This window comes from Prionailurus bengalensis, chromosome E1, assembly GCF_016509475.1.
Source record: "Prionailurus bengalensis isolate Pbe53 chromosome E1, Fcat_Pben_1.1_paternal_pri, whole genome shotgun sequence".
Taxonomy (NCBI): Eukaryota; Metazoa; Chordata; class Mammalia; order Carnivora; family Felidae; genus Prionailurus; species Prionailurus bengalensis.
The window spans coordinates 45,318,361-45,331,309 of record NC_057347.1 but is presented as its reverse complement, the minus strand read 5'-3'; the positions used below and the strand labels follow the sequence as shown (position 1 = coordinate 45,331,309).

General features: G+C 36.0%; 1 protein-coding gene across 7 annotated transcripts in view; it reads right to left on the bottom strand.

The window, feature by feature from the left end:
* Positions 1–12,949, bottom strand: part of TANC2 (tetratricopeptide repeat, ankyrin repeat and coiled-coil containing 2) — a 384,022-nt gene that overhangs the window by 253,624 nt on the left and 117,449 nt on the right. For all 7 annotated transcript variants that reach the window (XM_043584928.1, XM_043584929.1, XM_043584930.1 and 4 more), the window contains exon 3: positions 9,802–9,873. In XM_043584928.1, coding sequence (XP_043440863.1) covers positions 9,802–9,873 — 72 coding nt within the window. The remainder of the gene's footprint in view (positions 1–9,801; positions 9,874–12,949) is intronic.

Here is a 12,949-nt window from a genome sequence, read left to right as displayed (position 1 = left end):
TGAACCATTATACAGATTTTTAAAAGTTAGAAATTAAATGTTACTGGAGGGATGGTCATGCTATCTTGTTAACTGGGAGAAAACAGAACTAAAATTGCATTTTATTTTTTAAAATCTTCAAATTTAATCTCTCTCTCTCTCTCTCCCTCTCTCTCTCTCTCTCTCTCTCTCTCTCTCACACACACACACACACACACACACACACACACACACACACCCCTACCTGCATATGCCAGTATGAGCTCAGGGAAAAAGCATGGCAGGATACAGACTGAATATGGTTAATATTGGTTACTTTAGGGTAGTGGAAGCTAAAGAAGCCTTAATGTGTTCTTTTAAAATATCTACCTTGTTGGTGAAAAGTAATTTTTTAATTAGTAAAATTATTATATCTCAAGTTAAGAAATATAAAGCATGGCTAAAATATGTAAACACATTCTGAATTATCCCTAGAACATCAAGATAGTAAGAAGTTGTTGGAAAAAGGGCCAATTTCAAGTTTAATTTTATGGAAAAGAATATTACACAAAGATTAATCAGTATTTTAAGTTAAATCTCAGAAGAAATATAGGACTAGAAATAAAGATACTTCAGAGGGATTTATCATTTAAGGTCAGATCTTTTCTTCTGGATCTTATCCACCCACTAACAAACAAATTTGTATTTTATTTTTTTAAATGTTTATTTTGGGAAAGAGAAATCACATGCATGCGCAAGTGGGGCAGGTACAGAGAGAGAGAAGAAGAGAGAGAATCCCAAGCAGGTTCCCTCCTGTCAGAGTGGAGCCCAACACGGGCTCTAACTCATGAACCATGAGATTGTGACGTGAGCTGAAATCAAGACTGGGACTCTTACTTAACCAATTGAGCCATGTGGGTGCCCTAAATTGTATTTTAAATATCAGAACAGAAAGGTTCTAAGTACATGCTACCAACAAAGCGGATTGAAACTTCTGATATAGATTAGTACAATGTCTGAAATATTTTCCTATGGAAAATAATACCTACTTCATGGCATTATTCTGCAAATTAAATGAGGATTATGTGAGAGCACCTCATCCAGAGCCTGGCGCATAGGTATTATTAAAGTTTTATTTTCTTTATTCTCAAAGCAATCTATTTTGAAAGCTAAATGATTTTTTATCACAACGATAAACTATTAAAACAATAAAAAATCTTATTCTCTAGCAATGCTACTATACCAGATATACTCTTACAATGACACAAAAATGACACGCTAAATACTGACATAATTTTCCTTATTTTATGTAATAAAACAACGTTGGTTTAATAAAGCCAATGTTGGTTTCTTAATAGAGAAATCTCTGTAACTTACCAGACTGAAAAATAACTTGTGCATGTTTCAAGAGCATGAACATCTCACTTATGCTAAATATTTTATATATTAGCAAGGAAAGAAGACATCACATTTGACAATTGAGTACATTATTCCTATAAATGCACCAGCATGTACTAAGCAAATAAAACTGGATACAGATAATGGGAATCAAGCAAAGCCAAACACTGTACAGTTTCCCAGTCTTCCAGCATGAACAGGTCATGAGCATTATTACATCAACATGCATTTTGTGTGATCAGAGCCTGATGCCTGCATAGTACCATCCTTGCAAAAGTAAATAAAAATTGCGTTTCAACCATATCACAATGACTCATGCATTTATTTAATATTTAGAACCAAATAAGTTCTGTTACATATATGGATGACCTCTAATGAAAAATCATTTGCGGGGCGCCTGGGTGGCGCAATCGGTTAAGCGTCCCACTTCAGCCAGGTCACGATCTCGCGGTCCGTGAGTTCGAGCCCCGCATCAGGCTCTGGGCTGATGGCTCAGAGCCTGGAGCCTGCTTCCGATTCTATGTCTCCCTCTCTCTCTGCCCCTCCCCCGTTCATGCTCTGTCTCTCTCTGTCCCAAAAATAAATAAACGTTGAAAAAAAAAAAAAAGAAAAAGAAAAATCATTTGCTGCAGAAAATAGAGCCAGTACACCAAAACTACTTGTGATGAAGTAACACATGAAATACAGAACTGGAATTCATAGAACTGATGAGCTTCCTTGGTCAACTGAATGGCTTAAATACAAGATACTGGCACTGTGCTAGATGCAAAGATCCTACTGTTAGTGAACTCTTAAATTACTAGGAAAAATCGGGATGCATCAGACAAATAAGGCTAAATACAACAAATAAGGAGCAAATGGGTGGCTCAGTTGGCTAAGCTTCTGACTAGTCATTTCCGCTCAGGTCATGATCTCATAGTTTGTGAGATTGAGCCCTACGGTGGGCTCCAATCTGACAGCAGGGAGCCTGCTTGGGATTCTCTCTTTCTGCTCCTTCCCTGCTCATGCTTTCCCTCTCTCTCTCAAAATAAATAAACTTAAAAAAAAAAAAAGACTAAATACAATAAATAATGTAATCCGATTATATACAATATGCTATACTGGAAAGGAGAAAATAACCACCCAACCTCAGAAGACCTTAACTTAGAAGCTTAACTGGAACAATCAGTTTTAGAATCAAATTCCAAGGGCCTCATTTCACTAATCAATAGGTAGTTGGTAGTCTGATAAACTACCCACATTTAAGAAATTTCTTACACTGCTTTACTTTATTAGTTAAGTAACAGAAGTGAACACTGAATCACTATGTGGCCTAGGCACATCCATATACCTTCCCAAGCACCCTAAGTGCTACTTGCTCATTCTTTTACTCAACAAATACTGACAAATTCATATATGCAAGTGTTCTAGGGCAAGAATGGTGAACAAGATAAAGTCTCTGCTCAAATAAACCCTATTTTCTGGTAGTTAAGATAACAAAAAAACAAGTAAATAAATATTTTCAGGTAGTGATAAATACCACGAAGGTTAGGGCTACATATTTCATAGGATGGTCACAGAAGACCTCTTTGGCCTAAGGAGAAATCTACAGCCTTTTATTCAAGAAAGAGCAAGTGTATAGGCCTAAATAGAAAATATTCAACATATTTAAATAAAAAGGTCAGCAAAGAGGAAGCAAAATAAACTGTGGAAGGAGAGGGAGAGCCCAGAGTTAGAGTACTAGGAAAATGGCAATTAAAGTAGGGCCCTATAGGGAATAATAAAGCCTGGAGTTTATTCTGAATGTGATAGAAAGCTACTGAAGAATTTTATTTCAAGTCTGGGGAAATATATGATTTGATTTGTTTTATTAAGAGCACTATAGGGGCGCCTGGGTGGCACAGTCGGTTAAGCGTCCGACTTCAGCCAGGTCACGATCTCGCGGTCCGTGAGTTCGAGCCCCGCATCGGGCTCTGGGCTGATGGCTCAGAGCCTGGAGCCTGTTTCTGATTCTGTGTCTCCCTCTCTCTCTGCCCCTCCCCCGTTCATGCTCTGTCTCTCTCTGTCCCAAAAATAAATAAACGTTGAAAAAAAAAATTAAAAAAAAAAAGAGCACTATAGCTATCACATGGACAACAGACTACAGATCTACAGATTGGCAAGAATGCAAATAAGACACTATTAAAGGAAAGAAATGATGGTAGTTCAGACTAAAATGGCAATAACTGAGGTGGTATGGAATGTCAAAAAGTATTTTAATTTTTTTTTTTTTAGAGAGAGAAAGTGCACGTGCAGGTGCGCGCGCGCACACACACACGTGAATGGGGGAGGGACAGAAGAAGCGGGGGAGGGAGGGAGAGAGAGAGAGACAGAGAGAGAGAGAGAGAGAGAGAGACAGAGAGTCAATCCTAAGCAGGTTCCAAGCTCAGCACAGAGCCCACTGCAGGGCTTGATCCCACAACCCTGGGATCATGACCTGAGCTGAAATCAAGAGTCATATGCTGAACAGACTGAGCTACCCAGGGACCCAGAATTTGTTTTTTTTATTTTTTTAACGTTTATTCATTTTTTTGAGAGACAAAGCATGAGTGGGGGAGGGGCAGAGAGAGAGGGAGACAGAATCCAAAGCAAGCTCCAGGCTCTGAACTGATAGCACAGAGCCTTACACAGGGCTCGAACTCACAAACTGTGAGATCATGACCTGAGCCAAAGTTGGATGCTTAACTGAATGGGCCACCCAGGTGCCCCCAGGCACCCAGAATTTGTAAGAACAAATTCTTAAAGCATTATAAAATTTTTAAAAAGCCAATAATAGAGGAGAAATGTTAAGAAATCCATGGAAGACACAAACTAGATGCAACTGGAATGAGGAAATTATAGCCCAGAGCATGCGTAGGAGGATAACTGTGAAAGATGAGTGTTTCCAAGTCTGTTTTAAGCACAGAAGTGTGAGATGCAAGGAGCAGGAAGTGCCCAGGGGCAGCAATCTGAATGAGTGGAGTAGGACTGGATTCACTGCAAGTAGTCAGGCATCTACCATCTCCCACATTTGATAAGCAGAAGACATCATAGGTCTCTGCCCCTAAGCTAGAGCAGTGAGTGTGGTATGTGTGAGTCAGAATCCATTGCACCCGAGAGACAGATCAGAGGCCAAGCTAGTTAGTTAACACACAGGAGAGCTTATCATGCCTAAAGGATAAGATAGCTCACCAGACACCTTACATTACATGTCTGTTATTATCACTGGAGAAGAGACATTAAATAGAAACTGAATCCACAATCAGGCAGGGCAGATTAGCAGGCATTATGTACCTATACAGGCATATCAGTTGTTTAAAGTTAGTGTATGTTATGAACAGACTGCCATCTGTTCTGGTTGATGTTTATGGCATGTTAATTGTTAAATAATTTGAGTATTACCCCTTCAGATAGGCAAACACAAAATATAATCAAATGGAAGAGCTCTAGTTGTGCGGTAAGGTGGAATAAGCATACTCCACCTTAACTGAATCTAACTAAAATCCCTGTAAAGAAGATAGAATAGCTATCTGAAGACTCTGAAAAATAAAAAGTAGCAGGCAAATTGTGGAAGGAAACCAGAGTTTGAAGGACAACCAATTTGGTGGCACATTTCCTCTTGTTATTTTATGTCCCCAAACTCCCAGCCTGAATTCAAAGGAAATCCAAATCCAAATCTTGGAACAGCACAGCAGGGATGAAAGGAAAGATCCAAGACAAGTCTTCTCTTCCTGGTTAGAGAGTATGAATGAAGGGGGTGAGGAGGGCTCCATATAGGACAGAGAGAGTGGGGAAAATCCTTTGGCTTTTTTCCCTTTTTACCTTTTTCTTCTAGCTCTGACCCCTAGACAAACCTATTTCACTATTGACAGCTGTCACTGAATGGATACTTAAATCTCTGAAGAAGGGGGATCCTTTTTGACCAGAAGAACAGTGGTATGAGAAACAGGATAGAACAGAAAGGAGAAATAGATATATCTATACTTACAGTTTGAGATTTCAATATTCCTTTCCTAATAATTGAGAGAATGAGCAGACAGAAAATCAGCAAAGGTATAGAAGACATGAACAACACTATCAATTCAGCTTGACCAGATTGGTATTTTATAGAAACTTCTACCCCAAAAGAGCATAATACACATTCTTTTCAAGTGCATACTGAACATAAGATCATTTCCTGGAACACAAAACAAGTTTCAATAAAAAGTGATTCAACTCACAGAAAGTGTGTTCTTTGATCACAATGAAATTAAATTAGAAATCAATAGAAGAAAGATATATGGAAAATTCTTGAATATTTGGAAACTATAACAACACACTTCTAAATAATACTGGGTTAAAGAAGACAACACAAGGAAAATCAGACAGTATTTTGTACTAAATGAAATCATACTCATCAAATCCTGTGAAATGCAGCTAAAGCAGTACATTGAGGGAAATTTATAGTACAAAAATTCCTGTACTAAAAAGAAAATTCCAAAGACCTCAGCTTCTACCTTAGGAAATCAGAAAAAGAAAAAGAAATTACACCCAAAGCAGGAAGAAGAAAGGAAATAATAAAGAGCAAAGCAGAAATCAATGAAATACAAAATAGGAAAGCAATAGAGAAAATAAATGAAAACTGAAATTGATTCTTTGAGATCAGTAAAATTTATGTATCTCTTCCCAGAATGATAATCTCAAAGAGTACCCAAATTACCAATATCAAGAATGAAAAAGGTGGACATCACTAAAGATTCTACAGATTTTAAAAGGTTATTCAAGAAGAAATGGATAATTCAAATAGTCATATTTTATTAAAGAAATTTAATTTATATTTTAAAACTTTCCCATAAAGAAAATTCCAGGTCCCGATGCTTCTCTGAGAAATTCTATCAAACATTTAAGGATGAAATAATACCAGTTCTACACAAAATGTTCTAGGAAAATTGAAGAGGAGGAAATTTTTCTCAAGTTTCAACTTATTCTAAGAGGCCAACCTTACTCAGATACCAAAATCAGACAAAGGCACTGTAAGACAAGAAAACTAAAGGTCAATATCCCACTTGTTTTAGTAAATCAAATCTATCAACTGTACAAAAAGAGGCCACATAGACCACATTTGCTCACTGGACTTTACAACTCTCCTTCCTGACTATAATGGCCCAAATCAAATAATGGAAATATTTATACCACACTGGAATAAACTTATAAGACCAGCATGGACAGCAGCTACCCCAGACCCTGCCTCAAGGACTGAGGACTTAATTCTGAAGAAAATCTCAATTCCTACACATTATCTGTTTTCCCTTGAATTTAGAACTTTTTTCACTTATTTCATATATTTATCATCTTTTCAACCCTAAGCCTTTTGCCAATTGTTTAAAATTTTTCTAAAGATAATTAAATGCATCAGGTTTCTATCAATCTCATTTTCATGAAACAACTCTTCTGGAAGCTTCTAACCTACTCTAACCTAGGCTGGTTGCCCTCTTTTCCTATCTTCTCACTGTCATCCTGAAGATTTCTTTACCTTTCTCCTTTGAATTTCCTATTTCCTATAACCTATATCTTCCTTTTATTTGTCTGACTTTCTCATTTTGAGGAATCATATCCTACAGATTCCTAAGAAAGAGTACAAGGCAGTCACAACAAAAAGAAAAACAGTCTTAAAAGACTGTATGATCTTCTTCTATTTCTCTAAGAATGTCAATAATGGTTCCTTTATTTTCCTCTGCAAAATCTTTGTTCTCTCAAAGTTGCTTTATTCTGTTTATTTTAATCTATTTCATACCTTAGAGGGTTTCCTCAGATATCTAGTAACCCTTGGTTAGTTGCTAATATTCAAGAGAAGAGGACTAAGAGGCTAATTGAGAGCTGTGACACATAGAATGATCTAGCTGGGCTGTTTATTTAAGGAATCTCTGATGACTACATTTTGTGTCTTTCTTTTTAGCCAGATTCTTCAGAAAAGACTACACCAACCTCCTGCCTGAAATATGAAGGCCTAACTGCCAGCACTCTGGTAGCCAGTAGGATAAAGACAACTGGAGTCCCACTGTCCTATTTTCAGTACAGGACTGCCCTCAACTATGTTTGTTAGGTGTCTCCCAGTCTAGAATTGCTATTTTATTCCAAAAAAATAAACTTCTGTGCTTTGCCAAGGTTAGGAGTGGGGAGCTGGGCACTTGCCCGGCAGACTGGTTAGCTAATTTTGTGGAAGAGGTCTCAGGAATCAAGTGTTTCTTCAACAGACTTTCCACTAATCTTCCTTTCGCCTCCATTTCCACATGCTACCATTCTTGAGTTTTTTTTCTGGAGGGTAAATCAGTTTGTTTTCTTGCCTTTCTCTGTTATTGCATTTAGGGTTCAGTTTTTAATTATTCACATACTCTCCAGTTTCTAAAAGTGTGTCCATGTTGGCTTTTCTCCAATCACACTTTACTGATCTTTTAGCAGGTTTCTGAAAGGAGCAAAAGTAGAAGTGTGTATTCATCCCATCTCTTCATCCCTGGTAATACAGATAATACAGACTCCCATTCAGCTCATTATAAATGGCTTTGTATTTTTTATTTCCGTCTTTTGAATAAAGAGATAATACAAACAAAATCTTCAAGAAGGTAAGAAACACAATTTAACTATTAGTTAGCTCTGATGATGATGCCATTCCTGGTCATTTTTAACTGAGATCAGGTAGTTGTGCTCAAGAACATGGAGATCATTGATTTTGTTGTTATGAAGTTCATACTAAGTTCAGCTGTTTTTATTAGAATTCAACTACACTCACTGATTTGAAAAAAAACTTTAACAGACAAGCTCAGGGGATATAAGTAAATGAATAAACTCTCACATCTATATCTGTGACATTTAATACAAATTATGATATTAAAAATTATAATATTTAATAAAAATTAGTATACTTTTAAAAATTAATTTCTCCTAATTTTATTTTTAGGGTCTTTTGTACATGAGCTCATTTTCTTTCCTTCCCCCTCCCTGCAGGTTTACTGAGATACAACTGACATATGACATTGTGAAAGTTTAAGGTGTACAATGTGTTGATTTGATATATTTATGCACTATAATTCATTTTTTCAAGTTCTTTTTTCATATAAAAATGTTTAAGGGGGAAAAAAAGAAAAAAATCAGACAAATTCTTGACATACTTATACCATGTGTATTAATTAAAAATGAATAAATACTAGTACAAGTTAAAATTTGCAAATCAACCTGCATATATTATTCCTCTTTTTATTCTGCAACAAACAATTTTATAAAAATAGCACAACTCTAAAACTTGGGAAGAGCAAACTTGGAGAAAAAAGGGAATAGGATTATGAAATAAATCAGGAACTTTAATAAGATTAAAACACCATAAATTTGTAACTCTAAGCTTTACTTTATGTATAAGTAAAGATTCTCTAAAAATCACACACACTAATTGACTGCCTGAGATTTTATAATACATTCATCAATTTGGGTTCTCAATTCTCATAGAGATCATTTCATTCATTCAGCAGTATTTATTTAGTAACTACTATATATCAGGTACTTATTCTTGGCACAGGAAATACAGCAATGAACAAAACAAACAAAAATCTCTGCAATCATGGAGCATTCATTCTAGTTTTGGACAGAGAAAATAAAATAAATAAAAAGTGGATAACTACTATTTTAAATAAGTTAGTACATATTTAAATAAGTTAATTAAGGAAGACCTATCTGAAGATTTCATGGATACCAGATATTTTTACCTAGTTTGGAAGTTGTCACTTCAAAAAACCAGTCTAAAGCACATACTAAATTTTAAATAGAAAAGGAAACTAATTAAGAAAATCCTAATTCAAGATGGAAATTAGAAACAAAAATTATTCTTCTGAGAGAGCTAAAACAATATTGCACTGATGAAATTTTATTTTTAAAAATTTTTTTGTTTAATTATTTTTGAGAGAGAGACAGAGCTCGAGCAGAGGAGAGGCAGAGAGAGAGGGAGACACAGAATCGAAAGCAGCCTCCAGGTTCTGAACTGTCAGCACAGAGCCCAACAGGGACTTAAACCCACAAACCCGAAATCATGACCTGAGCCCAAGTCACATGCTTACCCAACTAAGCCACCCAGGTGCCCTGCATTGATGAAATTTTAAAAAGCCAGTGTGTTGTTATAAATGTAAAAAATTTACTTTTGGTTGTATCCCAACAGTGATATCCAGACATGTATCAAATGCTCCAAAATTACTTAAGACCTTATTAAGGTATTACCATTTAAAAAAAGACATGACACCAGTTTTCATTTTATCTTGAATAAATGATATCACAGAACTTTTAGACTGTAACATTTAAAGCTGTAAACGAGAAACTAGAATATCCAAACTAGACCCAAGGAAACTCCAATCCTCAGATTAAATACTAGAAAGGAATAACTGATATCTTGCCTTTTTCATTTTAATAATAAATTTAATGAAAATTTACCTTGCCCAGAGCGGCTTTGGCGAGAGTCTACACTTGACTGTCTTCGATCCGGTGGTTCCTCGCTCCCTCCATCTATATAAAAGTAGAAAGAGAGCAAATAGATAATGAAATTATCTATGGTGCCATCTGTATCTCAAAACAATAATATCTATCATTTGTTTTTAGTTCTTATAATCTTAATCATTAAAATATTTGAGGACTTTTTCCTATATAAATGAAAAGTTTTTACCCATATTTTTTTGAGGACAGTTTACATTTCCCTCTGGAAGTCTAAAGAAATTCAAGGTGTTTTTTTCCCTACCCCTATACTATACACTGTACCTCACACGTAATGAGTAATTTTATCAACTCTAAAGTTCACTCACAGATTCCAGTATAGAAGCTTTGATTTAAAGATTTAAAGCAATGTCTAAATTAATTACAGCTGTTTATTTGTATAAAGTATGTCAAATAATCCCCTGGACTCTATGTTTTACTAATAAAAATTATATTTATAGGTCTAATGAGAGATAATAAGAAAATTAGGTAACACATGAAACAGCAATATAAATCAGAATCAGAAAAACTCAGAAATGAGACAAAAACTAAGAACTAGAAATAAAACAAAAATCATTTCAGTACTGAAGACTAAACCGTAAGAAAACAAGCACAAATAAACATAACAAAAGACCTTAAAAGAAACAGAGAGTAAAAAGGAAGAAAATCTTTAACAAATTAAAAAAAGAGACATTAAAAAGGATTTGAGAAGGTGCCAAATATCAGAGATAAGCAAAGAAGATTCAGCATAAGACCAAAAATAAGAAAAATTTAAAAAAGAAGCCCTAAAGGAGAAAAACAAAGTGAGAGAACAAAACAAATATTTAAAACTGTAATACAAAAATGCTTTCCCAGAAAAAAATGTGTATACGTTATATGTGATATATAGTTATATGTGTGTATAAATGCATGTATACATTCTCACATACATATATATGTATATACAGTATATCTGAAACTACATATTGCAAGAGTACCCTGTGTAGTTGAGATAATCAACTTAGATCAATGCACCAAGTAATTTTTTACTAAAATTACTGGACTTTAAAGAAAAAAGGGGAAAAAAATCTTTTGGGCATTTAGGCAAAAGCGTCACATGATTTATAAGAGAAAATAATAAATTTCAAATACACAAAGAAAACTTGAACCAACGATTTTACATCCAGTAAAACTAACCTTTTAGTATAAAGACAAACTGTTATCAACATGCAAAACCTCAGGGAATACTGTCCCAATGAACTTGTCCTGGCTCTTCTAGAGAACTAGCTATAGGCAATCAAAGCAACAGGAGAAACACCGAAATAAATCAGAGTTTTTAAATGGGGAGATTACAGAATGTAATGGCTATAAGATCTGACAATGTAGATGCAGTGCTACCATAAAAAAATGGAGCGGATAGAGGTTGGAGAAAGCATTTTAAAAAACAACAAAAAGTCAACTGATTTCAGTAATCAAAACCGGTGGCAATAATGTTCTGAGATCTTTACAAAGAGGGATAAAGCAAATGATTAATTATGGGATACTCTAATGTTATTGTCTCCTTGAGAACCAGAATTCTCAGTGTGGAAGAAAGAAAATATGGATATAAAAATACACAGAAGTAAAAACTCTGTAGTACTGAATCTACATTGCAAATGTAAGTACAATATTATAAGTCACGGGTATACCCTAGTTCTGTCCACTAAAAGCACTTACAAAGAGTGCTTGAGTGGCAATGACCACTCCTAGCACCCCGATTGCGATCTTGAAATACCATTCGCCATTAAGACAAACCAGGACTTCTTTTTTTTTTTTTAATTTTTTTTTTCAACGTTTATTTATTTTTGGGACAGAGAGAGACAGAGCATGAACGGGGGAGGGGCAGAGAGAGAGGGAGACACAGAATCGGAAGCAGGCTCCAGGCTCTGAGCCATCAGCCCAGAGCCCGACGCGGGGCTCGAACTCACGGACCGCGAGATCGTGACCTGGCTGAAGTCGGACGCTTAACCGACTGCGCCACCCAGGCGCCCCTTGACAAACCAGGACTTCTTAAAGAACTAGCTGGCTTAGGGGCACCCAGCTGGCTCAGTGGGTAGAGCATACAACTACTGATCTCGGAGCCGTGAGCTAAAGCCCCGTGTTGGGCGTAGAGCTTGCTTTTAAAAAATTTTAGTTAGGGGCGCATGGGTGGCTCTGTCGGTTAAGCATGCGACTTTGGCTCAGGTCATGATCTCACAGTTTGCGGGTCTGAGCCTCTCATTGGGCTCTGTGCTGAGAACTCAGAGCCTGAAGCCTGCTTCGGATTTTGCGTCTCCGTCTCTCTCTCTCTCTGCCCCTCTACCTCTCATGCTCTGTCTGTCTGTCTGTCTGTCTCTCTCTCTCAAAAATAAACATTAAAGATTTTTTTTTAGTTAAATTAAAAAAAAAAACCCTAGATAGTTTAGCAAAGCATATGTACTAATGAACCTGGACCATCCTGATGTGCAGTTGTAAGGAAGCTATCAAAGACAATGTACAACTAGGGTCATATCAAAAAGACTCAGTAAAGAAGCTCTCACTGGTCATGAGATCACAATGATGTCTACAAACAACATGACACTAACTGGTCACCTTCTAAGCATGATAGAAACCCAGTTCATTATCTTGAAATTTGGGGGGAAAGGAAAGAATTCAATAATTCCTACATTTCCTATATAAACTGTACTGGTAGCCCAAGAGTACATAACAGAGATCTTCTATAAAATCATTCCAGACAATAAATGGGAAACAAGAAAAAATCAGAATATCACCATTTCATGAGTGAACAGCTCCAGAGGCACTGAATATCAATTACTAATAACACTAAAAAGGGAATAAACACCAGACACTGTATGTCTCCTGGTGACAGGAGCGCAGTTATAGTTTTCAATCAAACCTGAGTCTGGTCAAACTACTGAATCTGTGGGTTTTCAGGAAAAACAAAGGACAGATGAAAATGTTGAATTGTTCCTAAGCACATGATCAACAAAATACAGACTATGGGAAATTTTACAGGTCAAACAACCTAAGTCTTTTAACAGATTAAAAAAAAAAAAGATAAAGTATTATGCAGTCCTAAATTATTGTGGAATAAAGATTCATTTTATCAAAAATA